The sequence below is a fragment of the Megalobrama amblycephala genome, linkage group LG3, assembly GCF_018812025.1.
Source record: "Megalobrama amblycephala isolate DHTTF-2021 linkage group LG3, ASM1881202v1, whole genome shotgun sequence".
NCBI lineage: Eukaryota > Metazoa > Chordata > Actinopteri > Cypriniformes > Xenocyprididae > Megalobrama > Megalobrama amblycephala.
In genome coordinates this window covers 43,968,573-43,991,399 of record NC_063046.1, presented here as the reverse complement: position 1 = coordinate 43,991,399, position 22,827 = coordinate 43,968,573, and the positions used below count along the sequence as shown (strand labels likewise).

Genomic DNA, 22,827 nt, shown 5'->3' with positions numbered 1-22,827 from the left:
CATAATTCCCACTTTTGGACACTTTTGCTTTAACGGACATTATCAACACTGCAAAATCAAGCTGTTATATTCATATATTTATTGTCCAACATTCCCAATTTTTCTGATGCATGTCCTTAATTTAATTTCATATGTTGGTATTAATTAAGTGTTTATAATGCTAATATTAGATCTTTTAAAGAATTTTAACCCAAACTTACTGGGTTTATAAAGAGCAAAGTGGAAGACTTAAAGGGTTAGTTCACCCAAAAATGAAAATTATGTCATTAATGACTCACCCTCATGTCATTCCAAACCCGTAAGACCTCCGTTCATCTTCAGAACACAGTTTAAGATATTTTAGATTTAGTCCGAGAGCTTTCTGTCCCTCCAATTAAAATGTATGTACGGTAGACTGTCCATCTCCAGAAAGGTAATAAAAACATCATCAAAGTAGTCCATGTGACATCAGTGTTTTCATCATTCAGGTTGGATTTCAGCTTTAATGTATGTTTTTTTTTTTTTTAAATCAAAGCAGCTGATGTTGCCATAGAAACCAGTGGACTGCCGACTCGCTTTCACCTCAAAATGGCGGAAACGCAGGGCTGCTGCTGGGCGCCGGTGTTTCAGTGGAACTTTCTATTGAGTGTCGCTTCTTGTTAGTGTATATTCTTTGAGGCTTGTTCGAGATGCATCGGTGCTGCGTAGACTGATCGATCGGCTTTTGACATCAAAGTACGTGTGCGCTCCAGTAACTTTCCACACTCCACAGGCACCGCATGCAATGTTTTTGTCAGGAGTAACTGCAGATTATGATTTACCTGCGGTGAGTCCAATATAATGAATCCACTAACACGACACAGTGAATACCGGTGGTAAACAAACACTCGTGTTCCAATACTCGTGCACAAGTTTTGGGAGGCGTTCCCTCGAAATGAACTATGAAGGAGGGGGGTTGTTCTTACGCATGCGCTCATTTCAAAAACTCACTTTGGTTTCTCAGTCGTCGAAAACATCCTCTATAACACCTTTAATAAAACAAACATTTTAGAGAACCTTCATATTTAAAGATATTTTTATTCGAAGATTAGATTAGACATGTTTGGGTTAAATTTTCATTGATTTACACAGTTTTGACCAGTAGGTGCTTTTCAAAATAGTGAATCATTTTGCGAAGCAATTGGTTCACTTGATTCATTTTCGAAAGGCTTCGTTTCCTATTTCATCATCACTAAAAACATGTACTGATATAAACACTAGTTCAGCTAGATGAAATGGTCTGACTCCAAGTCAAATTTTTTTTGCTTTAAAAATGATTTCAAACTGTATTGTTCTGTTTTGCGTAATTGTAAAAGTAAAAAAGGAATTCGAGCTTACAACATTGTAAGCAGATATGATGTATAAAGTAGCACCCTTTTCCTTTTGTTTGCTATAATTTTGTTCTTGTCCTCTGGCATTATTTCATTATTATCATTTTTTTTTTTACTTCAATTATATATCTCATTGTATTGATGGTTTATGGCATTAATAAATAAATAAATAAAAATAATAAAAAAAACACACTAGTTCAGCTTTTCCTCGACTACTGGAAACCTTGCTAGTGGAGGTGTAAGCATAGACATAATATGTATTATGTCTATGGGCGTAAGTGTATGTGGCGTAGTGGTTATGGGTCACTTAGGATAATTGATGTTACTCCAAAAGGTATTTTTCCATTGTTCCAGTTGTGGAAATTTCACCAGTCATGTAACAATAAACATTCAATTTTGTACATAATAAAAGCAACTTCATATAAGACAGCATTTAGAAGTTTGAATATTTTTATTTGACAGGTTTCATACATATACTCACTGTGAGCATTCAGATCAAACATATACATCACTATATGAAATACTGGAAAATGTCATCCTCTCATATTTACTGTCTGAATTAATTTAAAAGGTGTTTACTATGGGTTGTGAAATTCTACATCTTATTTTTTGTCTCACAGCAGTAAAAATATAATTAAGCAAATTACCCATTTGTGATGGTCAATTTTCACAAATGTACAGAATTTTTGTTTCAGAAATAATAATTAAAAAAAAAAAAAAAAAAATTGGAAAGTTGTTAAATATTTCCCTATTGTTAAATGTACAATGTTTAATATATGTCTTTAAATCAAAAGGATGAAATTAATAAAACAATCTAACCACTTAAAGACACATGATGAAATGTAACACCAATAGAAGAAAATGTATACTCAGGGCTACCAATGAGAGACTGAAAGGCTAAGCGGTCATAGTGGTTATGTTTCAACCAATCTCTCTAAGAGAGTGGATGACTCAAAATTAGTCTATTTATCATCTCCAATGCACACAGTAAATTAGACATTTTAAAAAGTAAAAATGACATTTTGAGTATAAAACATATACACATTTTTGGTGTGAAAAGCTATACCTTAAAAGAACAAGGTAAGGTATGTAAGGTATTAATCATCCTCATCATTTATGTTTGATGAATTTTTGAATGTTCTCATCAATAAAAGAAAATGATTTCACTCTACATCATTGAACACACTAGGTGAACTAGATGAATTTAGATCAGCTGCATGTGATCTCGTGAACACATTTTTTGTTAACTTCAGTGCAATTCATATACAGTAGGATATTTATGGGGTTAGACTAATCATTTCAAGGGAAAACCATGAGGCACAATCTTACTTATTCATGAAGATTGCAAAGTGCTGGTTTGTCCATTATTGCCAAATGGTAAACAAGAAGATCTGGTTAACATTATTGTCAAGAAAGCACCAATATCGGCTACTGAAACCAAAACATATTATACATACAATGCAGTAGAACCGGTTAATGAAAAGACTGCATTGTTTTCATCGTTGCATGGCTTCATCTGAAAAATAAAGGTGTATTATTCCGTGCCATCCAGTCCGGGATGCACTCTCTGAGGTAGCCGTGAATATGACTAACAACTTAAGGAAAAAGCTTTAACACAAAAACACGACATCATATTTTCATCATAGCACCACTGTTGATAATAAAGCGATAAAGAGTTAAAATCTCTTTCTCCAATTCTTTTCATTCCAACCCCGATATTCTCCAAATTTACCAAGGGCTTAGCTTAGCCCTTCATATTACCACTGTCAAGGGCATGAAATCAAATTAGTCAAGTTTACGTCATCACTCTTCTCCCATTCGTTTAGTTACAGTCTCCTGCTGTGGATCTACACAAGCTACAAGATCTTCATGCAGACTTGACAGCGACTGATGCGTGACCGGTACTGATCTCCCTTCAGCGTCTCCTGGCTAGGACCCTGGACGAACTGTTCGTCCTGCTCGACTGTGGTCAACCAGAAACTGTACTTGTTGGCAAAGTAGTGGCAGGTGCCGCGGGCACCATTGCACTCGATGAACGGAGTGGCACGGAAATCCTCCAGACAAGAACCGGGAGACACCAATGACTGACCGCCGCCTTCTGCGCCTGCAGCTGTGTGCTGAACAACAGACAAAAAAATGATCAAGGAAGTCTGACATTGTAAAAAAAAAAAACATTCATGTTCATTGCATCTTTGAGTAAGACCTTGATCAAAAATAACTGAGGTACATCCACTACCGTTCAAATGTTCCTAAGATTATTTAATGTTTCTGAAAGAAGTCTCTTATGCTCACCAAGGCTGCATTTATAGTGAAAACATTGTTGTGAAATATTAAAATTTAAATTAACTTTAATATATTTTAAAATCTAATTAAAGCTGAATTTTCAGAATCATTACTCCAATCTTCAGTGTCACATGATCCTAATATCCTAATATTTCACTGCTAAACATTTATGTATAATTTTCAGTATTCTTTGATGAATTAAAATTTCAAAAGAAGAGCAACAGTTGACTGTAAAGTTTTTTAAACATTATCTTACACAAACACGTATAAGTGTATGTGTACTACACTAAAAAAGTTCTATTTATTTGAATCTGCAGTGGTGTGTGATTATGCGTGTGGGCTCAATTTTACCATGAGGAAGGAGTATCCAATCCATAGACTTCTCCAGCCCTGAGGGCAGGTCGGAATGCTGAGATCTTGGCTATGGACAGCGATTGCTTGAGAAGGAGCCTCACACACTGAGCAACGGCTAATGTACTCGGATATCTGCTGATCTGCCACAGGCATCATGGGAATGGGTGCAGTGGTGGACAGCCAATAGGATTTGTCATTCCGGCTAGCGTAGTGGCAGATTTCATTGACTGTGCAGTACAGGAAGGGGATAGTGCTGAAATGTGGCAGACATGAGCCAGGCAATCCTGTGAGGAAGAGAAAATTTTAAATCAATTATCTTTCTTAGCATCAGGCAAATCATCTCATCAATTCGTACATGTAAAATTGACTATATTACAATAAACTCATCAACAATAATATTATTCCAAATCCATCTATTCCAAAACAGAATTTTTAAAATGGTATGAACATTTTAAACAATCGAGAACCCTAATAATAATAGCCGTAGCGTCTCACCCAGGTCCTGGTTGTGCGCTTTCTCCTGCCCCTCCACATACAGCAAACTGTATCCCTCCCATAGCTTGGACATGCCTTGAGGACACATGGGCATCTGTCTGGACTGACTGTGTTTCACCAAAGTATAACCAATACCATTACTGCGCACCGGTGGAGCAGGAAGACCTGGCAACCCTGGATTGCCACGGGGTCCTGCAGAGTAAGAGAATTTAAAAAAGACAATTACAAAAGCGAGGAGGAGAAACAGGTGAAAGCTTAGTGAAATCTACTGTTACCTTACATGTTTGAAAATATGCTGTTGTTAATGAAATTTCTACCTTAAAAATATGCAATTAATGACATGTCTTCCTACACTGTATCAGTGTTTCTCATCTGGTTTTGCTCCAGGATGCAAATTTTACACTTGCACCAAAATTGTCTATCGCACACAAATGTTTATTGCAAAGAAATATATACATATAAATATATACAGTACACTACCATTTAAAAGTTTGAGGTGTGTAAGATTTTAAAATATTTTTTAAATAAGTCTCTTATATTCACCAATGTTGCATTAATTAAAAAAATAATACAGTAAAAAAAATATTATGAAATGTTATAACATTATTACATACATTTTATATTTTATTCCTGTGATGGAAAAGCTGAAGTTTCAGGATCATTAATCCAGTCTTCAGTGTCACATGATCTTTCAAAATTCAGTCTAATATGCTGATTTGGTGCTCAAGAAACATTTACTACATTTTTATTAATGTTAAAAACAGCTGTGCTGCTTAATATTTTTCTGGACACCATGATACATTTTTTCAGGATTCTTTGATGAATAGAAAGTTCAGAAGAACAGCATTTATTTAAAATAGAAATGTTTTGAACATTACAAATATCTTTACTGTCACTTTTGATCACTTGCATTCTTGCAAAAAAAAAAAATATAAATTTCTTAATAAATAATAATCTTGTGTTAGAGTCAGTTGGACAACATAGCAACTGATATGGTTAGCAGTGATGGGAATAACGGCGATATAAATAAACGGCGTTACTAACTGCCGTTAATCTTTTCAGTAACGAGTAATCAAACAAATTACTTTTTCTCCCGTTACAACGCCGTTACCGTTACTGGCAAAAAAATGCTGCGTTACTATAATTGAGCGGTTTTCATCCGAATAAGCTCTCTCTCAGCCATAGGACCTGCTAAGATTTTTCTCTGGTGTGTGCTGCGGTTAGTCATACACAAATACAATTTTAAACTGCTAATAATGTACGGTGCTCTCTCTCTCTGTGTGTGTGTGTGTGTGTGTGTGTCAGAGCATGCGAGCTGAGCACGAGCTCAAGCCAGAATACCCTTTGTGACATGCTGGATCGAAAATATGTGAAATAAGTTTTTCTAGTCGATTAGTAGTTGTTCATTTAAGCCATTAGTTGACTAATCACATTTATATTAATTTAATTTCTTAAACATAATAAACCATAATAATGAGCGTTTATGTAAAATAGGCTATATAGCACTCAAGCGCACGCATAACACTTGCCATAAAGAACCGGCAAAAGTAATGATTATGAATATGACAAAAAACAGCAAGGAGACATTTTAATTGTTTATTAATAAAGTAATGTTTTCTGAATCAGTGTCGGCTGCAAAGATGAAGTTGACATTGCCGACTCTCATCATCTCCACATATACTGGACATGCCAAGAGAGAAAATGCACATTTCATTCGGATTAGGCTACATAATCAGAGTAGCCTATTTCTTTTCGTTTTTTAGATATGTCAAGCTTTCTATAGATAGGCTATATTTCTCCTGTCTGCGAGGCAAGCAGCCTATACGCTGAGTTTCGGTTCATTTAGCCTATAAGTCGCGCTCCAGTTCACGCGCCCGCGCATCCATGATTATATTGTCTGCTATTTTTGCTTCTTATTTATTAAATCCAGGCAATTGGTTGATGAAACATTGATTAAAATTAAGATACAATTTTTACAAAACGAAATTCACTTTAAAGAGAGGCTTTCTACAAAACAAAACTTAATGAAGTGGTCAAAATCATGTCTGACCCACTCCATGACTCCCGATATATTGCGCATCTTATAATGCATCTTACTCATGCTGTTCACTTTTCATAATCAAGTAAATGAATTTAAAACATAACATGGGATTATTTAAACATATATATGAAAATACATTTTCTTTAATGACAGTACAGAGAAATTTCATAAGCAAGAGCGGATCATGAGTCACGAGTCGGATCAAGAATTATTTATTCTTAAACTTATATTTAATAATGGGGGCATTTAAGTTATTTGACATTTTTTTTTTTTTTTTTTAAGTAACGCAATAGTTACTTTCCCTGTTAATTAGTTACTTTTATAATGATGTAACTCAGTTACTAACTCCGTTACTATTTGTGAGAAGTAACTAGGAACTGTAACTAATTACTTTTTTAAAGTAACGTGCCCACGTGGTTAGTGATATTTATTATTTAATTGTGATCTGTTATTGTTATATTCCCTTTTGTCCAAAACAGACCTGTAAATCACCAGATGAAAACCACTGTTCCAAAATTTATATAAAAAAATGTAAAACGTAAAAGGACAGACTTTGTACCTTGGTTTCCTGTGGGTCCTTGGATTCCTGGAGGTCCAGTGTCACCAAAAGTTCCCGGAGATCCAGCGGGACCAACTGGACCGAGTCTACCCACTGGCCCTTTAAATCCTTTGGGACCTAAAGACATTTCAGAGGAATTAAAATAAGAGTTAAACGGTTAAGTAAATGATCAGACTTTCAGTTTCATATTTCTTACTTTTTTTCTTATCTTATGTGAAGACAGAAAAAATAGCACTCACCTGGGACTCCTGGACTGCCTGGCAAGCCTGGTATTCCTGTCTGGCCAACTAATCCATTCTCACCTGGTGGGCCCGGATCCCCATTTACCATATTGCCAGTTATATTATAAGGGTACACAACACCTGGAAGTCCCTTAGGACCAGGAAAACCTGAGCAACGATAAGTAAATGGTTGAAGAATGCTTATGATTTACATTATTACTGTTGAGCTAAAGTTTTTTTTTTTTTAAATGTTTTTTTAAGATAAATAAAATGCACTGTAATCTACAGACCCTGTAATCCTTTGAGTCCATTCCTGCCATAATATCCTGGTTCTCCAGGGAACCCTGGTGGTCCACGTACACCACTAAAGCCAGGGTCACCTCTTTGCCCTTGTAAATTCAGATGAAAAAGAGAGCACACAAATGAATAAGTACCCCCAAACAATCCAAGAGCACCCTCAGTTGATACTGTAATAATATAACTTGGTGAAACTGATTTGACAAATGCGCCAGTGTTTATTTGTGTTTGCACTCTGGTTTTGCACTCTGTGTTTGCACTTATTTTTTTTTAGCTTTGAGAAATGAAGCCAATCACAGACACATCTGTTGATCTTTTGAACGCAATGGTCAATCAAAGGTGTTTCAGAAGCCAGAATCCACTCACTGCTCAAACGCCAGAGTTTTTGTTCAGTGCTGTCTCTGAGTTCTGTACACTCGTGAATCTCTCATTATAACAAATGAAGTGTAGACACGAAGTAAGAGATTTGTTGTGTAGTGTAGACAGCTTCATTGATTATAATGAAACTTTGTGAGATTACGATGAACTGAGATGAGTGACAGCTTTATGCGTTTATGCCAATTAACACCCTTTTACCACTTTAGATTACAATATGTTTACAATAACAAAGTTGACATCAACGGGAAAAAATGTAATAGTTGACATGTTATGTTGGACTAATTTAAACACTGCCTGGATCATGACATGATGGGGGCGCTATCTGAAATCTCATCTATGGCACTAACAGAGCCTGGGCCGACCCTGTGTATTCCTATGAAAGAACTACAACACAGTATATAGGCTGAAAAAAATATTAAAGCAGTAGAAATTTCATGCCAACATAATAACAAAAGGAATACCTTTTAAACCAGGGTTGCCTTGAAATCCAGGGGCTCCAAAAGCACCGGGTTCTCCACGTGCTCCTTGTTTTCCTGGTGGCCCTGGAAATCCAGGATCTCCTCTGTCTCCTTGGACTGTTCCAGGGCCTGGTGGACCACGGAGACCAGGAGGGCCAACGGGACCTACAAATGATCCAGTTCAACTAATTTCACTGTGTCACAACAACTATGGGCAATCGCCATTACAAAAGGTGAAGTTCACGGTCAAACAGAATCAGATCAAAGTGGAATTAACTGCTAGCCCTCTAGATCAAATACCTTTTAGGTTTAGATATATACAACCTAAGAAAGGATCAGTTTAATCTTAGAGAAGCAATAAAAATAATGAGAACAAAGAGAACAGAGATGTCCTGTACCTTCTCGTCCATCTAATCCTGGAAGTCCAGGGTCTCCAGGAGGACCTGGGATATTAGAAGGACTAGGTGGCCCAGGGGGGCCTGGATTACCAGGGTAGCCTCTAGAACCAGGAGCACCTGAAAGCCAAAATTTCACAAATCAAATACATAAACGAAAATGAAACAGCAACAAAGTAATGACCCCATGATTGCTCGTTTTGTTAGAAAATGACCTTGTCTTAAATCTTATTTATATTTATATTTACCACCATTTAAAATTCTTTATCTCTCACACACACACATATGTCCTCCACATAAGTATTCTCAGTTTTAGTTTCTGATCTATTGTAACTGTATACATACATCTTCTGTTAAAGTATCTATCTATCTATCTATAATTTATATATCTATAAATAATTTGAATGAAAAGGAAAGTCTGAATAACTATTTTCTTTCCCTTAGTTTCCTTTTATACATGAGATTGAGACAACAAAAAAATCTGGTGATGTTAATTGCCATGTTTATTGGTCCATACACATGATCGTTCTCACCAGTGTCTCCTTTGAATCCTTTCTCTCCAGGGCGGCCAGGTCCACCGGGTTGTGATGAGCCTCTCTCTCCCTTACGACCATTCACACCAGGAGCTCCAGGCCGAGCATCTTCAATCACACCTGAGGACATATGGTAAATAAATGAGCAGTTTTTTCAGTGTTACAGCTTAATGTAGAACTTGATAATCAAAGGTTTTTCTGGTTAATTTACCTGGAACTCCAGGCTGCCCCTTGGATCCTGGAAGACCATTAAGTCCATCTAAACCAGGTGAGCCTGGAAAACCTAAAGTAACATTCGTGGTAAGAGTATTTCAGAAATTGATTCAGGTTGCTGTCTATTGTTTTGTAAACCGATGACCACAATTTAAAAAAATATGTTTGGTTTTGACAATATCTAACATTTAAATGGTACTAGTTCTTCATTAACCTTTCTCTCCTGGTGAACCTGAAGCTCCAGGACGGCCTGGATCTCCATCACGCCCCTTTAGTCCTGGATATCCAGGAAGGCCCCTGATGCCTGGGAGGCCTGGTGAGCCTTTAAATTAATACAACAATAAAAACAAATGACATTAGGGAATAAAACGGCTTTTGAAGTAAAAACTGGAATCGTTAATCCAGAATCATAAGGGTGGCAGCAAACTTCCACGTACCAGAAAATCCTGGTGCTCCTGGCTCACCAAGGAAACCTTTCTGGCCTTGAAATCCTAACGCTCCTGGGAAACCTGAATCACCTGGTTCACCAGGAAGTCCTGGACCACCTTAAGGCAAAAGACAAAAATCTATTTATAAAATCAGACTCTAATATAAAATACTAAATTAAATGCAAAAAGTATATAAAGGAGTTGATAAATAATTCATATCCATACTAAGAGCCTGAAAAAGTGTCTGTCTCACCTCGGAATCCAGGATTTCCAAGTGCACCCTTTGGTCCAGGGGGTCCAGATAATTCGTATGAGTCACCTTTCTCACCTTAAAGACATTTTTAGGGGCATCAGTGAGGTCTGCCATCAGCCTATTATTCAACTATTATTCAACTGTAGTGTCAGTCGGAAATAAAGATCTTATAATTATTAAATATGAATTATTATCTTATAATTATAAATAATAATTATTTTACAAGCCATTGGCAGAATTACACAGATCTCACCTTTGACACCAGATTGTCCTTGAGTGCCCGGGAACCCTTGAAGCCCAGGCACACCATCATCACCCTGCAGAGAACAACAAAAATTGTAAGACACAATCTTCCTGGGTAAATCTCAAGTATGAGAAGTACTTGTCCAGGTCATTTCACTCAAAAAATCAAAAAAATCAAATAAATAATAAAAAGAAAAAGAAAATTAAGATTACACTCTAAAAAATTCTGGGTTAAACGTTGTGTTAAAAATAGTAAAACCCAGCAGTTGGGTTAAATGTTGGCCCAACATGCTGGGTAGTTTTATTACCTCAACTATTGTTTAAAAATGATTGTATTGCTTGCTTAAAATGAACACAAGGTATGTTGGAAATTAACATTTATTAATAAGTTTAATAAATGAACATGTATTAATAAGTTGAATGAATAATAATTCATCAATACATTTTTATTCAATTGCTTATTAATAAATGTTCACATTTTGATTATTATTGTTGCCTCTAGTAATTATGTATCTGATTTTTAATTTCCAACCTATTTAGGGTTCATTTTAAGACAGCCCTATAGTAATTTTTAAATAATAGTTTAAATTAAAGCAACTTGCACTGACGTAATTATCTTAAAATATATCAGTGTTATTGTTTTGTCTCAAGATGCACACCATTAAGGTTTTTTTCTTCTTCTTCTAGGGTACGTTTATAAAAGATACTTAAATGCCCTAATTGAACTAAAGCCTAATCCTGGCTTAATCCTGGCCCTGTCTATGAAACCGGGGCAAAATGTCTGTGCATAACACTTTTTAGTAAATATGAGACCATAAGCACAGTATTGGATCAGATGCTGATACCAATATGAGTATTGGTGGATCCCTAGTAAACTTTAACATAGACTTGTGCCTGAATACAGGATGTTTACCCTAAGGCCTGCTGAGCCAGGGAAGCCCATTACTCCAGGTAAACCTTTAGACCCAGGGAAGCCAGAGGGGCCAGGATACCCTGGGATTCCAGGCTGGCCAGGTAAACCTTTTCCTTGGCCTGCAACACCAGGTGATCCAGGAAAGCCTTCACGTCCAGGTCGCCCTGGAAAACCCTTATCACCTGTTGAAAAGAGAAACCTGTTTTCTTTTTACTGAAATTGATGACTGAATAACTGGTCTTTAGTGTCATTCCAGTCATCCACCCAACATTTTCATCACAAACTGAAAAGATATCTTTGCGTGTCATTTATTATACCACAACTTAATTAAACAAGTCCATGAAGATGTCAATGCCCCTAAATAGCATGAATTAACTAAGGAAATGAGGTCTAACTGGATAGTCTGTCTACTTTTTATACCTCTTGGTCCTGTGAAACCAGGCAGTCCATCAGCTCCTCTGTAACCTTTTTCACCCTTTTCCAGCTGCTCTAATGGTAACTCTGGAAGAGAGCGTCCAGGAAGACCCGGAGTACCACGATCCCCTTTAATACACAAACATATGCAATTACTACAAACTATTTTATATCTGGCTTTATTCTGAAGGATTTCAGTCTTTATTAAGTGCCTTGTATGGTTTTACTTAACCACGGAAAAAAATCTATTACAAGATGTCCTGCAAATGACATTAATTTACCTTTGAGTCCTTTTGATCCATCTTCCCCTCTTAAGCCATCCAGCCCAGTGAAACCAGGTAAACCTTTAACTCCTGGGTCACCTGGGAGTCCAGGAAAACCAGATGATCCTGGAAACCCCAAAAGCCCAGAAGACCCCTTCACCCCTTGAACACAGAAAAAAATATATATTATGTGTTTTTAGGTATAGTAGAAGCAAGTTAAAATGACTCTAGAGTAGCTTCAATCAGCAATATAACTCAGGAAGTCAAATAAATTTAGAATAAGTTCTGCAGTCTTCATACCCTTTATTCCTGGTCTTCCTGGTGTGCCTGGACGTGCTGCAATTCCAGGGGGTCCAGGAGGTCCCCTATATCCCTGTGGCCCTGGGACGCCAGGAAGTCCTGGTAAACCTTTTATTCCACCAGGCCCTGGAGGCCCCGGATCTCCTCTCATACCCTTAAGCCCAGGGGAACCTGAGGAGGAAAAATGGGATAAAACATAACATTGGAATTGGGCTTTGAGAGACCTTCGAAATGACTTTTTATATGAAATCATTAAAGTTTTTTAATTCTTTTTTATATAAGATAGTAAATGAACTCAGTATAAAGCTAAAACATTAAAGACAGTATAGTTTACAGCATTTAAATTAATGAAAAACAAGCAAATGCAATGTTGTACAACACATTAGTAAAAGCTGCAATAAATGTTAACAAAAACATTTATTGATATTTGTTGTACATTACAGTATATTTCACAATTTTAGAATATCAGTTCAAACTAAAGGCTAAGTGTACTAGTAGCTGCAACATGAAACATTACTTTCATGACTAACTAAAGATGCTGTTGTTTAAAAGTTGTGTTTGTGGTTAAAGTCACACAAGCAAATCAGGGTTATAGCAGCGTAACACTAATTCTGAGGATAGATTGTTAGATGGTTTTGCTCAGATTCGGTAAACCTGAGGATTAGTACACAAGTTTCGGGCCATCTTTTAAGTGTGAGTGTACTATGTGATGCCAGCTGGCACACAAACACACACAAAAGATGCAGTTTAAACCACTCCACTGATGAAAGACCATGGATAAACTCTATTAATACATGTTCAATCTAAGAAATTACAAAGTGAATTCAACACTGTTCCTATAAACAAACAAATCTCTTGCTTCAATATAGAGGCTTAAAGATCTGCCACCCTAAAGGGATAGTTCACTCAAAAATTCTGTCAGCAATTGCTTACCCTCATGCTGTTCCAAACCCATAAGTCTTTAAGACTTCAAACACAAATGAAGATATTTTCAATGGAACCTGAGAGATTTCAGTCAGTCTATTACACCAAAACTTTGACGCTTCAAAAAAATTCATTAAGACATTATAAAGTAATCCATGTGAATCGAGTGGTTTAATCCAAGACACAATCACTTTATATGATGAAAAGATTTAATTTAGGCTTTTATTCATCACATATAAACAAAGATCAACGCACATACATGGAGCACATCAAATATGGTAAACGGAAGCCGTTTCGTATGTGATATCAAACCTCATTAATCAATGTTTATATCTGAATAAAAGTCTAAATTAAATCTGTTGATCATATAAAGTGATCATTTCTCTTCACAAGTCTTAGATTCAATTATGAAAATTTAAAGCTTTCAATGAAGAGATAAATTTCTCAGGTTCGATTAAAAATATCTTCGTTTGTCTTTTGAAGATGAATAAAATTCTTATGGGTTTGGAATGAAATGAGGGTGAGTGAATAATGACAGATTTTTCTTTTTTGCCAGAAAAAAAAAAAATTCATGCAAGCTCCCCTGCACTCATTGCCTTAACTGGGAGGACTGGAAAGACAAGCGCATTAAAAAGGTAGCAAGGCAAGAGCGTGAATTGTGTGTTAGATAAACATCAACACTATATACAGGGCATCAGGGAGGACAATATTTCTCACCTTGGCAGCCTAATGAGGTGACCCAACACCAAAAATAGAAGAGGTACGGGAGGGTGGAAATGATGGTGATGGAAAAAGAGAAGGAGTGGAGGATGATCATAAAGAAAAGAATAATGAAAACAGATAATTTTGTGAGGAAGATCAGTAAACACAGGCTGACGAAGACTGATGAGAAGAGAACGAGCAAACAGTGAAATATTTTACAACAACTGAAGTCTACAGTAGTTTACACAATGCCCACATGAAAACAAGTTATCCAAACCATAACTTCTAAGGTTATCAGTGTTGTATAATATAGATTGTAGAATCCTCATGATAAAGTCTTAGAAGCTGGGTAGAACTTCCAAAATTTAAAATGTGAAAGGTCCTAGTGAACATTTTTTTTTTTTAAATCGCTAATTATGGAACTCAAGGTGGAGTTTATCCAAGTATATGGATCTGAGCAACTCTTGTTGAACAAATACTCACTGATATTATTAGAAAAAAAAAAACACACCAAAATTGATGTTTTAATGAGAATGAGAAGGAATTTGCTTACCTTGATGTCCTTCAAAACCTTTAGCTCCAGCTGGCCCTCTGGGACCAGGTATACCCCCGGGAGGGATTTCTCCGGGTGGACCTATGGGACCTACGAGACCAGGTTTTCCATCCACACCTCGTTCACCCTTTACGCCAGGAAAACCATTGCGTCCATCATTACCTAAGGAGGAATCTGTTAGTACTAATGCTTGATATCCATATGACTGGTGTTAATGATGATGTTGACAGTAGCTTTGTGAAAACTAGCTAAGCACATCTCATCAAACTTACCAGGCCTTCCTGGTAAACCAGGTGTCCCAGGTTGACCCTTGTCTCCTGGCTCTCCTGGTCTCCCTGGAGAACCTGGACCTCCAGGGGTGGCTCCAAGTACCACACCGGGTTCTCCTTTAGCTCCAGGCACACCTGGAAAACCATCTCTTCCTGGAGACCCTGGTAAGCCAGCATTAGTTGTTCCTGGTAAACCTGGATCTCCTCTGGGTCCAGGGAAACCTAACCATAACCATAAGAGTTTTTAAATTCAAATGCAATTATACCTTTAAATCTATGGCTAAGCAAGTTGACTAATTATGATGTGTAAGATTTTTGGTTAAATGGAGCACCCATTCACATTTGAGGATGTAACCTTACCCTGAGGTCCTGGCTGTCCTCCAAAGCCTGGTTCTCCTATCTCACCTTTTGGCCCATCAAACCCTGGTCGCCCGTTTACTCCCTGGGAACCAGGCTGACCCTTTGGCCCTAACACAGACATGTGCAAAATAACATGTTAAAATATTTCAAATGTGAATATATATATATATATATATATATATATATATATTAGAAATTCATTTACCTGGCACCCCCAGGACGTCCAGGGAATCCTGGATCTCCTTGTTCACCAGGAATCCTACAGGGCAGTGGTGTTCCTGTTGACATCCATATCATTGTCAGAATCATATAAAACTGTCAATGATGGTCCATTCCACACACACATGCCTTACATCTAACACTGACAGACTGTATAATGGTATTCTACTCTAAAAAGCCAGTATTAAAGGTGGGTGTTTGTGTTAATTGTTAGTTTAAAAAATGTATCTGAATATCTAAGATCAGTGAATGTTGGCTGACAAGAAAAAGGACAGGAGGGAATATATTGTAACTATGCAATTAACTATGCAATTACAATCCAGCATTACAATTTCATGAACTGTACAGACAATGAGAGTGATTCAAAAGCATATACAGTATAACTGACTGACATATATGAGCACACTCTAATATTGTGGAGGGCATTTCAGCTTACTTGCAGCTTTGGAGAAAATGATTTCAATTTTAAAAAAAGAAAAGTGCAGCTTAATTTTCAGCTTAAGTGCCTATATTAATTCTTCTGTAAAAACTCAATGTTATTTGAGCTGTAAAGTTGTCCAAATCATCATTACCAACATAATACCAGTAGGTGGATTTGTCTTTTTGTGTGTAGGATGCAAAAGTGTTAATTGGCTTTACATGATCAAAACAGAAAATCTTGGAAATAACTTTACACTTTAGTAAGTGACCAGGTTTTATGTAATTTTATTCTCCAAGGCTCATAATAAAAGATAACAGTGTGTATTTATTGTTGCAATGCATTGCTGCATAGACTTTTATTGTAAGTGGATGTACAGTAAAGGCAATTTTTGATTGTTTTTACAAACCAAAGGATAAGTCTGAACATCTTTAATGGTAAATGACGGTGTGTCACGGGTGTTGTTGATAAAACTGAACTAGTATTGGGACTGATGTAGAGTTGCTAAAGTAAGTATACAAAGCGAATTTGAGTAATAAGCCTTTGATGGTGTGTCAGGGTGTATAAAATATAAGAAAGGTTTATTTCCATACCTCAAAAAACAAAAACAAACAAAAAAACATAAGAAATAACCCCACCCTCCCCACAGTATAGTCTGCATATTAGAGCTAATAACATGCACAAAGATTGTTAAATGACTGGCAAAAGAGGGTTGTTATATGACAACTACCACTTTTCCAGAATGGCAGAAAACTAACTGGATTAGACATCTCAAGCTATAGGAAATTTATAAAAGTAAAAGTATGGTCAGGTTCGGTGGATATTCTACAGTTAAGCTGTCTGATGCAGTCAGGCCATTGGAAAATGATTTATTTTATACTGGCTGCAGCTCTGGGCTTCGCATCTCACCTCCCTCTTCCAAAGAGGCATCATTAAGCCCCGCCTGCCCACAGCTGTCACCTAGTCAGACAACATGCAAAGGCAAGAGAGATTGCAAGAGAAGCTGTCAATCAATCGGTTGATGAATCAATTCATTCGGGCAGCTTCAATAAGAAATCAAATGCATAAGCATGAAAATGATCAACCTTTAGTAGAGAAATAAAAAGCTCATTCAAATATTCCAGCACATTCGGTTAAGGCAGTGCAAATAAAGAAATCAAAAGGGGAACATGTGCATTGCTATGTCAAAGCCATTCCATTGCTGAGAGCGAGAGATGGAGAGCATGTGAAAGTATTTGGTGATTCAGACATGGGTGTAGAGACTTGGGATTCAATTGCATCTGCTCAATTTCTCTCCGAATGGAATGGCTTAGAAAGAGATCAAAAGTTCTGTTAGCACAGGCAAAATGTAAAGATTCATTTGCACACCCATTCACACTCACACACATCCAATGCTTGACAAGATGAATGCTTGTCAAGATGAAAAGTAGCAACCTCTAAACTGAAGCTCTCTCAACCTAGCTCATCTTAAACAATTCACTTATGCAATTCAGGATACCTATAGGAAAAAACAACTGAATATTCATTAATCAACTAAAATGAGGAAAGATCATGGCAATCTAACTTAATTAACTGTAAGACTGTTCTCTGGGATAAAAATGACCAAATGTTCCTGTTTTTAACTACTGTACTGACACTGCACTAAATTTTTACAAGCTAAGCAATGTAAACTAAGCTAAATATGCCAAATAAAGTTAAAAAAGGAGAAAACAACAAGGTCTTATTAGATCTAGTAATGCAGTTTTATTGTATTGGCCAATGCATATTGTTAAACTGTATTTCTGCATTATCAATAACTAAATAGGTTTAATTAGCCTACTTATGAAACATTTTGTACGTGAAGTTGTAACACTGTTTTATGCCTGTATTCGATATACAAATGTTTATGTCAACTGCTAATATTGACAAAATATTCTTTTATCCAGTAGTTTACATTCAGTTGTGTTCACAAAATATGAATATTTAAGCTACATAGTACATGTTCTTTATAAAAGGTATCACATACATTTTATGTGATCTTATTAATCAATAATAATAATGCCATAAAAATAATGTCATGTCAGCTGTATCCGCTTGTTAAGTCATGACGTAAGGAACGCCGTTTCTGGGTCCAAGCCTCGACTCGTTTCACTTGAGAATGCCATCGACGGCTGTTTATGAGCGCTATTTATTCATAATAAACATCAGTCATTTTAAAAAGTTAAACATTTTAAATACTTAGAGTCTACACAACAGTCTCCGTGCTGACAGCGTCACAGACAGTAATATTTTAACGATTTATAAAAGATGAATCATTGTCTGGCCATCTGGGATTTTGGTATGGAGATAAAGGTTATAATTATATATTTTTTGTACTATTACACCACATCGTGTATGTATATTAGCACCATTTGTTGTTTTCTTGTGGTATGAGATAGAGCGTTTGGACCCGGAAGCGCTGCCGCGTGACGTCAGACTTAACAACCGGATAATTTATTTTTTTTAAATAATCTATTTTATGCTGTGTAGTTATTGTAAAGTATTACTCAAGAGTTTTTCTACTTACCTGCAGAACCTTTAAGTCCAGGTGTTCCAGGAAGACCATTGAATCCAGGATCACCTTGTGACCCTTTGAACCCAGGTACACCGGGATAGCCAAAACCAGGATTGCCACTGGCACCGGGACGACCTTTGAACCCTGGGATCCCAGGAAAACCTTTATCTCCAGTCACCCCATAACCAGGGTCCCCCTGTAGAGAAAGAACTTGAAAATTTAGAGATGTTTAAAAATGTAGATGTCAATGTTTGAAAGTTGTACTAGAAGCAGAATTAGAACAAGCAATATTTTTTATGAGCAGTTACAAGTGTCGAGTAGGACAACATGTCTTCTTTGGCAGTAACTACGAAGCTGATGAAATTAAATGAAAGAAAGGATATGGAAAATTAGCCTATCCACTCACAGGTGGACCTGGTTGTCCAGGGAAGCCAGGAGATCCATCCCTTCCAGGGTTGCCGCTTACTCCAAGTGGCCCAGGAAGACCCTGCTGACCCAAATCACCTTTTTGTCCTTTTCCTTGAGGGATGAAAGAATTACCTTTCTCTCCTTTACGCCCATAAAAGCCTCTCTCACCCGCTCGACCCTAAAACAAAGCAAGACTCAATTAAAAATATAATTAGGTTGTTTCCTGATAAGCCCAGTTTTTCTCACAAGGATCAATTCTACAATAAAAACCTCAAAGCAGTTTATCCAGTTTTTTGTGATTCCACAATTGATGAATAAAATGCAAACTCAACAAAAGTTTTTTTTTTTCCCCCTTCAAATTTCTGGAAATTACCACCAAAAAAAATCTGTCATTTTGATCGCAAAATATAAATAAATAAATCCTAGTGAATCAAAGCACTAGCACACTTCATTCAAGCAATTTTTCTTAATTTTCACTCTCTTACATCAAAGCCCTGTGGTCCACGAGGTCCTGGGAAGCCTTGGTCACCAATTTCTCCCTTCACACCATTAGATCCTCGGAAACCTGGGATCCCTGGAGGCCCCTGAAGTCCTTGTTCACCCGTCGTTCCTCCACCCAAACAGTTGCAGTCACCATTTTCTCCTGCAGGGGCACAGGGTCAAGTACGGAAGTCCATGTGTGCCATTATTATTTTCTAATTTAAACTCAATACTTCTCATTTCAGTTCCTTACCTTTAAACCCTTTATAGCCTCTGTCTCCGGGAAATCCTCTTGGACCAGACTGACCCCGGAAACCAGGTAGTGCATTTGAGAACGCGTTTACTGGAAAACATAAAATAATAAGCAACCATCAGCTCATCTCATGATATAGATCTATGAACAAGTTCTGTTACACTGAAAAAAGTACTAACCTGCAGCTGCTTATTCAATGTGTTTCTACTTGATTTAACCCATAAAAATTACTTTTGTTGGTGTGATTTAATTTGTCAAATCTTGATTTGATTTTCAGTTCAATGAAACCAGTAAAGTTAATGTTACGAAATGAAGCACATTTTTAGGTCACATGAAATTAAGATGATGACCATCATATGCAAAAGCTTACATGAACTGCCCGGTGGTCCGGGGGGACCAGGAGGTCCTGAGAGTCCCTGACTTCCGGGAAGACCTTCAGGACCATAAGAATCCCGACCTGGGTTTCCCCTCTGTCCTTTGGGTCCACGACTACCAGGGAACCCAGAAATGCCAGGGCGACCTAAATAGACAACCAAAACTAACCGTTTATAATATTATAATATATAATATATATTATAATTATATATAATATATAATATATATAATATATAACAATATATATATATATATAATATATAACAAATAATATTGACATATAAATTCTGCAAAACTCACTGCCATGACATTAAAGTGTTGTGGATGGTTGCTAAGGTATTGCTATGTGGTTGCTAAGGAATTCTGAGTGATTGCGGTCGAAAGCCATTAAAAAGTCTGGGAAAACACCTTTTGTAGGTATCGATTTAAATTTATTATCGAATTTGTCATTATTTTACAATGTAATTGCATGGGGTTTTTTTGTAAATATTTTGTCCTAAAGACAAAAATATTAAGTCTGATCACTTAGAAAAGTCATAGTACATTCTCAAGATGTATGATTTGAGTCATAAAACATTAAAATGTATGTCATTAGTACCTGAGATAAAAACAGGTATTCCAGGAGGACCAGGAGGACCAGGCGGACCAGGCGGACCAGGAAAACCTGTATCCCCAGTTTGCCCCTGATAACCAGGAAAGCCAGGATCACCTTGAGGACCTAGGTACAAGCAAATTAAATAATCACTGAAGACTGTACATCAGGACACAAATGTGTGTATGTGTGTGCATGAGAGATTAGAAGAAGCAATTACCTGATAATTCATGTTTATGAAAGCATAACAAAGAGAAAAATATTTCTTAAAGATAAATAAAAGTGATTCCTGATACCTTTAATTCCATTTGTTGGTTCCAAAATCGGTCCAGGTGGACCTGGGTCTCCTCTGTCACCCTAAAAATATATTAAAAATATGCTGTTGTGTAACATATTTCTGCTTGTGACTTTTTTGTGTGATTTTTATTTTTTTTTCTTCTGTATTTTCTGGTTCTGCGTTCTTACTTTTGGGCCAGTAAAACCTGATTGGCCTGGAAAACCCGGATTCCCAGTGAAGCCCTACAGAGGAAACAGGAAATGGTTGGTATATAATAATCATATAGGAGGGAAATTGTTTCAATTGAAGCATTTCATATCTTACTTTTCTCCCTGGGAGCCCAGGAGGACCATTCAGACCAGGTGGACCCTGCCATATCGAATAATACATAAGAAGAAATTCAGGTAGATTCAAAACAAACACAGGATTTTACATTTGATATAAATATAAATGAAAAAAATGTGTACTTTATTTTCTAATACAGTACACAAACAAATTATGAGATGTAGTGTAAAATGACAAAGAACCATTTAAAATATTCTACCGAATGGTGAATCACGGAATGTACAGTAGAAGTAACAGGACCTACCCTCAAGCCTGGCAAGCCCAGGATTCCCTTTTCTCCAGTCTCACCTTTATAACCAAATGGGCCCTACACATGCACAAAAAATTAAGAGATTTGTGAGCCAGTTTCAAATAACAACATAGCAAAAATGAAATGGGATGAAAAGCTGTCTTTGATTACTAACTGTTGGTCCTGGTCTCCCGGGAAGACCTGGATTACCGGCATAGCCTTTTTCACCCTGAGGTAGAGAGAGAGAAAAGAGAAGAAAGAAGGCTGAGAATTCACAATGTCAGTTTGTGGTTTTTAAAAACATTTGTATCATATGTACCATGTGACTGGGCTGGGGATAAAGTAGCCTTTTTTACTCTTCCTGCAGATATTTAAACTGGGCTTTTTTATATGTACTAAAATATGTACTGTGAATGTCAAAAAAAAAGTTAACAAGAGAGTATCAATGATACTGATATTTCTAAGACATATTACACAATATTTGACACATTATGCAGCAATTTATAGTTTGCCTGAAAATCTACCCATTCAAACTGAATGTCCTGTGTTGTGTTTTGGGCTCCAAATGAAAATATTCTTAAAATTTCAACACATATATTATGTGTATGTTTGTTTTTGAAAGTTTCTTATGCTAACCAAGGCTGCATTTATTTGATTATTTAGTGCTCAAGATTAAGAAACACTTCTTATTATTGTCAATATTGAAAACAGCCATGCTGCTTAATATTTTGGAAGGAAAACAGTTATATATTTTTTCAGGATTTTTGATGAATAGAAAATTAAAATGAAAAACATTATATTTGAAATACAAATCTGTCGTAACAATTTAAATGTCTTTACTGTCACTTTTGATCAATTTAATTCATTCTTGCAGAATAAAATGACTTGAATGACTATGATATTCATAAATATAAATATACAGTGGCTGCATTCAAAAGCTTAGGCAGTTGAGTTGTTGCCTCACTACCTTATTAGGCAATGACTTTGCAGGAAGCGTTTGCGCATGAAACGGATTTCGCAGCATAACAGTTTAATAATCTACAGCAAAACAGCACGAGCTTTGGTGAGAACTAAACAAATATTTAATTACTTCAATAGTAATTTCTCGTTAGAAATGACATCAAAAGTGGAGAACGTTGGTCAAAAATGTACATTTACACACAAACTGACCACCAATCGCAACTTTAAGACACCATCTTTATTTTTTTAGCTCAACTGTCAGAATGGAATGCACAGGGTTGTGGGATATCAATGGCAGCCGAAGGATACATCTATGCTGCCTTCAAAAATCGAAGCCATCATGCCTTGATGCTTTCCTACAGTGAAATGCGTCCTCCAGTCCAAAGGCAGCGATTGTAAGCTTTCGGATGCAGCCAGTATTTCGAAAAGCAATTTTGACACCTTCAAATGAATTTCATTGTTCAGGCCATTAGATAATGATATTCATACATAAGTGTGGCTGAAGTGTCATCTTTTGGCCCACTGCAAATATGCACATAT

At 36.6% G+C, this 22,827-nt stretch overlaps 1 protein-coding gene across 1 annotated transcript in view; it reads right to left on the bottom strand.

Annotated features, from left to right (window-relative positions):
- Nucleotides 1-1,781: 1,781 nt before the first annotated feature.
- Nucleotides 1,782-22,827, bottom strand: part of col4a6 (collagen, type IV, alpha 6) — a 101,770-nt gene continuing 80,724 nt past the window's right edge. Inside the window, exons 14-48 of the mRNA XM_048185613.1 lie at nucleotides 21,503-21,556; nucleotides 21,343-21,405; nucleotides 21,078-21,122; nucleotides 20,942-20,995; nucleotides 20,773-20,833; nucleotides 20,483-20,602; nucleotides 19,880-20,029; nucleotides 19,510-19,599; nucleotides 19,262-19,419; nucleotides 18,775-18,954; nucleotides 18,381-18,564; nucleotides 16,745-16,795; nucleotides 15,411-15,476; nucleotides 15,199-15,306; nucleotides 14,842-15,060; nucleotides 14,570-14,731; nucleotides 14,032-14,040; nucleotides 12,391-12,561; nucleotides 12,109-12,252; nucleotides 11,834-11,956; nucleotides 11,414-11,595; nucleotides 10,511-10,574; nucleotides 10,258-10,332; nucleotides 10,014-10,121; nucleotides 9,791-9,898; nucleotides 9,575-9,646; nucleotides 9,364-9,483; nucleotides 8,834-8,950; nucleotides 8,439-8,600; nucleotides 7,593-7,691; nucleotides 7,321-7,470; nucleotides 7,082-7,198; nucleotides 4,482-4,673; nucleotides 3,984-4,270; nucleotides 1,782-3,466 (exon numbers count right to left, since the gene is read on the bottom strand). Coding sequence (XP_048041570.1) covers nucleotides 3,206-3,466; nucleotides 3,984-4,270; nucleotides 4,482-4,673; nucleotides 7,082-7,198; nucleotides 7,321-7,470; nucleotides 7,593-7,691; nucleotides 8,439-8,600; nucleotides 8,834-8,950; nucleotides 9,364-9,483; nucleotides 9,575-9,646; nucleotides 9,791-9,898; nucleotides 10,014-10,121; nucleotides 10,258-10,332; nucleotides 10,511-10,574; nucleotides 11,414-11,595; nucleotides 11,834-11,956; nucleotides 12,109-12,252; nucleotides 12,391-12,561; nucleotides 14,032-14,040; nucleotides 14,570-14,731; nucleotides 14,842-15,060; nucleotides 15,199-15,306; nucleotides 15,411-15,476; nucleotides 16,745-16,795; nucleotides 18,381-18,564; nucleotides 18,775-18,954; nucleotides 19,262-19,419; nucleotides 19,510-19,599; nucleotides 19,880-20,029; nucleotides 20,483-20,602; nucleotides 20,773-20,833; nucleotides 20,942-20,995; nucleotides 21,078-21,122; nucleotides 21,343-21,405; nucleotides 21,503-21,556 — 4,326 coding nt within the window. The 3' untranslated portion in view covers nucleotides 1,782-3,205. The remainder of the gene's footprint in view (nucleotides 3,467-3,983; nucleotides 4,271-4,481; nucleotides 4,674-7,081; nucleotides 7,199-7,320; nucleotides 7,471-7,592; nucleotides 7,692-8,438; nucleotides 8,601-8,833; nucleotides 8,951-9,363; nucleotides 9,484-9,574; nucleotides 9,647-9,790; nucleotides 9,899-10,013; nucleotides 10,122-10,257; nucleotides 10,333-10,510; nucleotides 10,575-11,413; nucleotides 11,596-11,833; nucleotides 11,957-12,108; nucleotides 12,253-12,390; nucleotides 12,562-14,031; nucleotides 14,041-14,569; nucleotides 14,732-14,841; nucleotides 15,061-15,198; nucleotides 15,307-15,410; nucleotides 15,477-16,744; nucleotides 16,796-18,380; nucleotides 18,565-18,774; nucleotides 18,955-19,261; nucleotides 19,420-19,509; nucleotides 19,600-19,879; nucleotides 20,030-20,482; nucleotides 20,603-20,772; nucleotides 20,834-20,941; nucleotides 20,996-21,077; nucleotides 21,123-21,342; nucleotides 21,406-21,502; nucleotides 21,557-22,827) is intronic.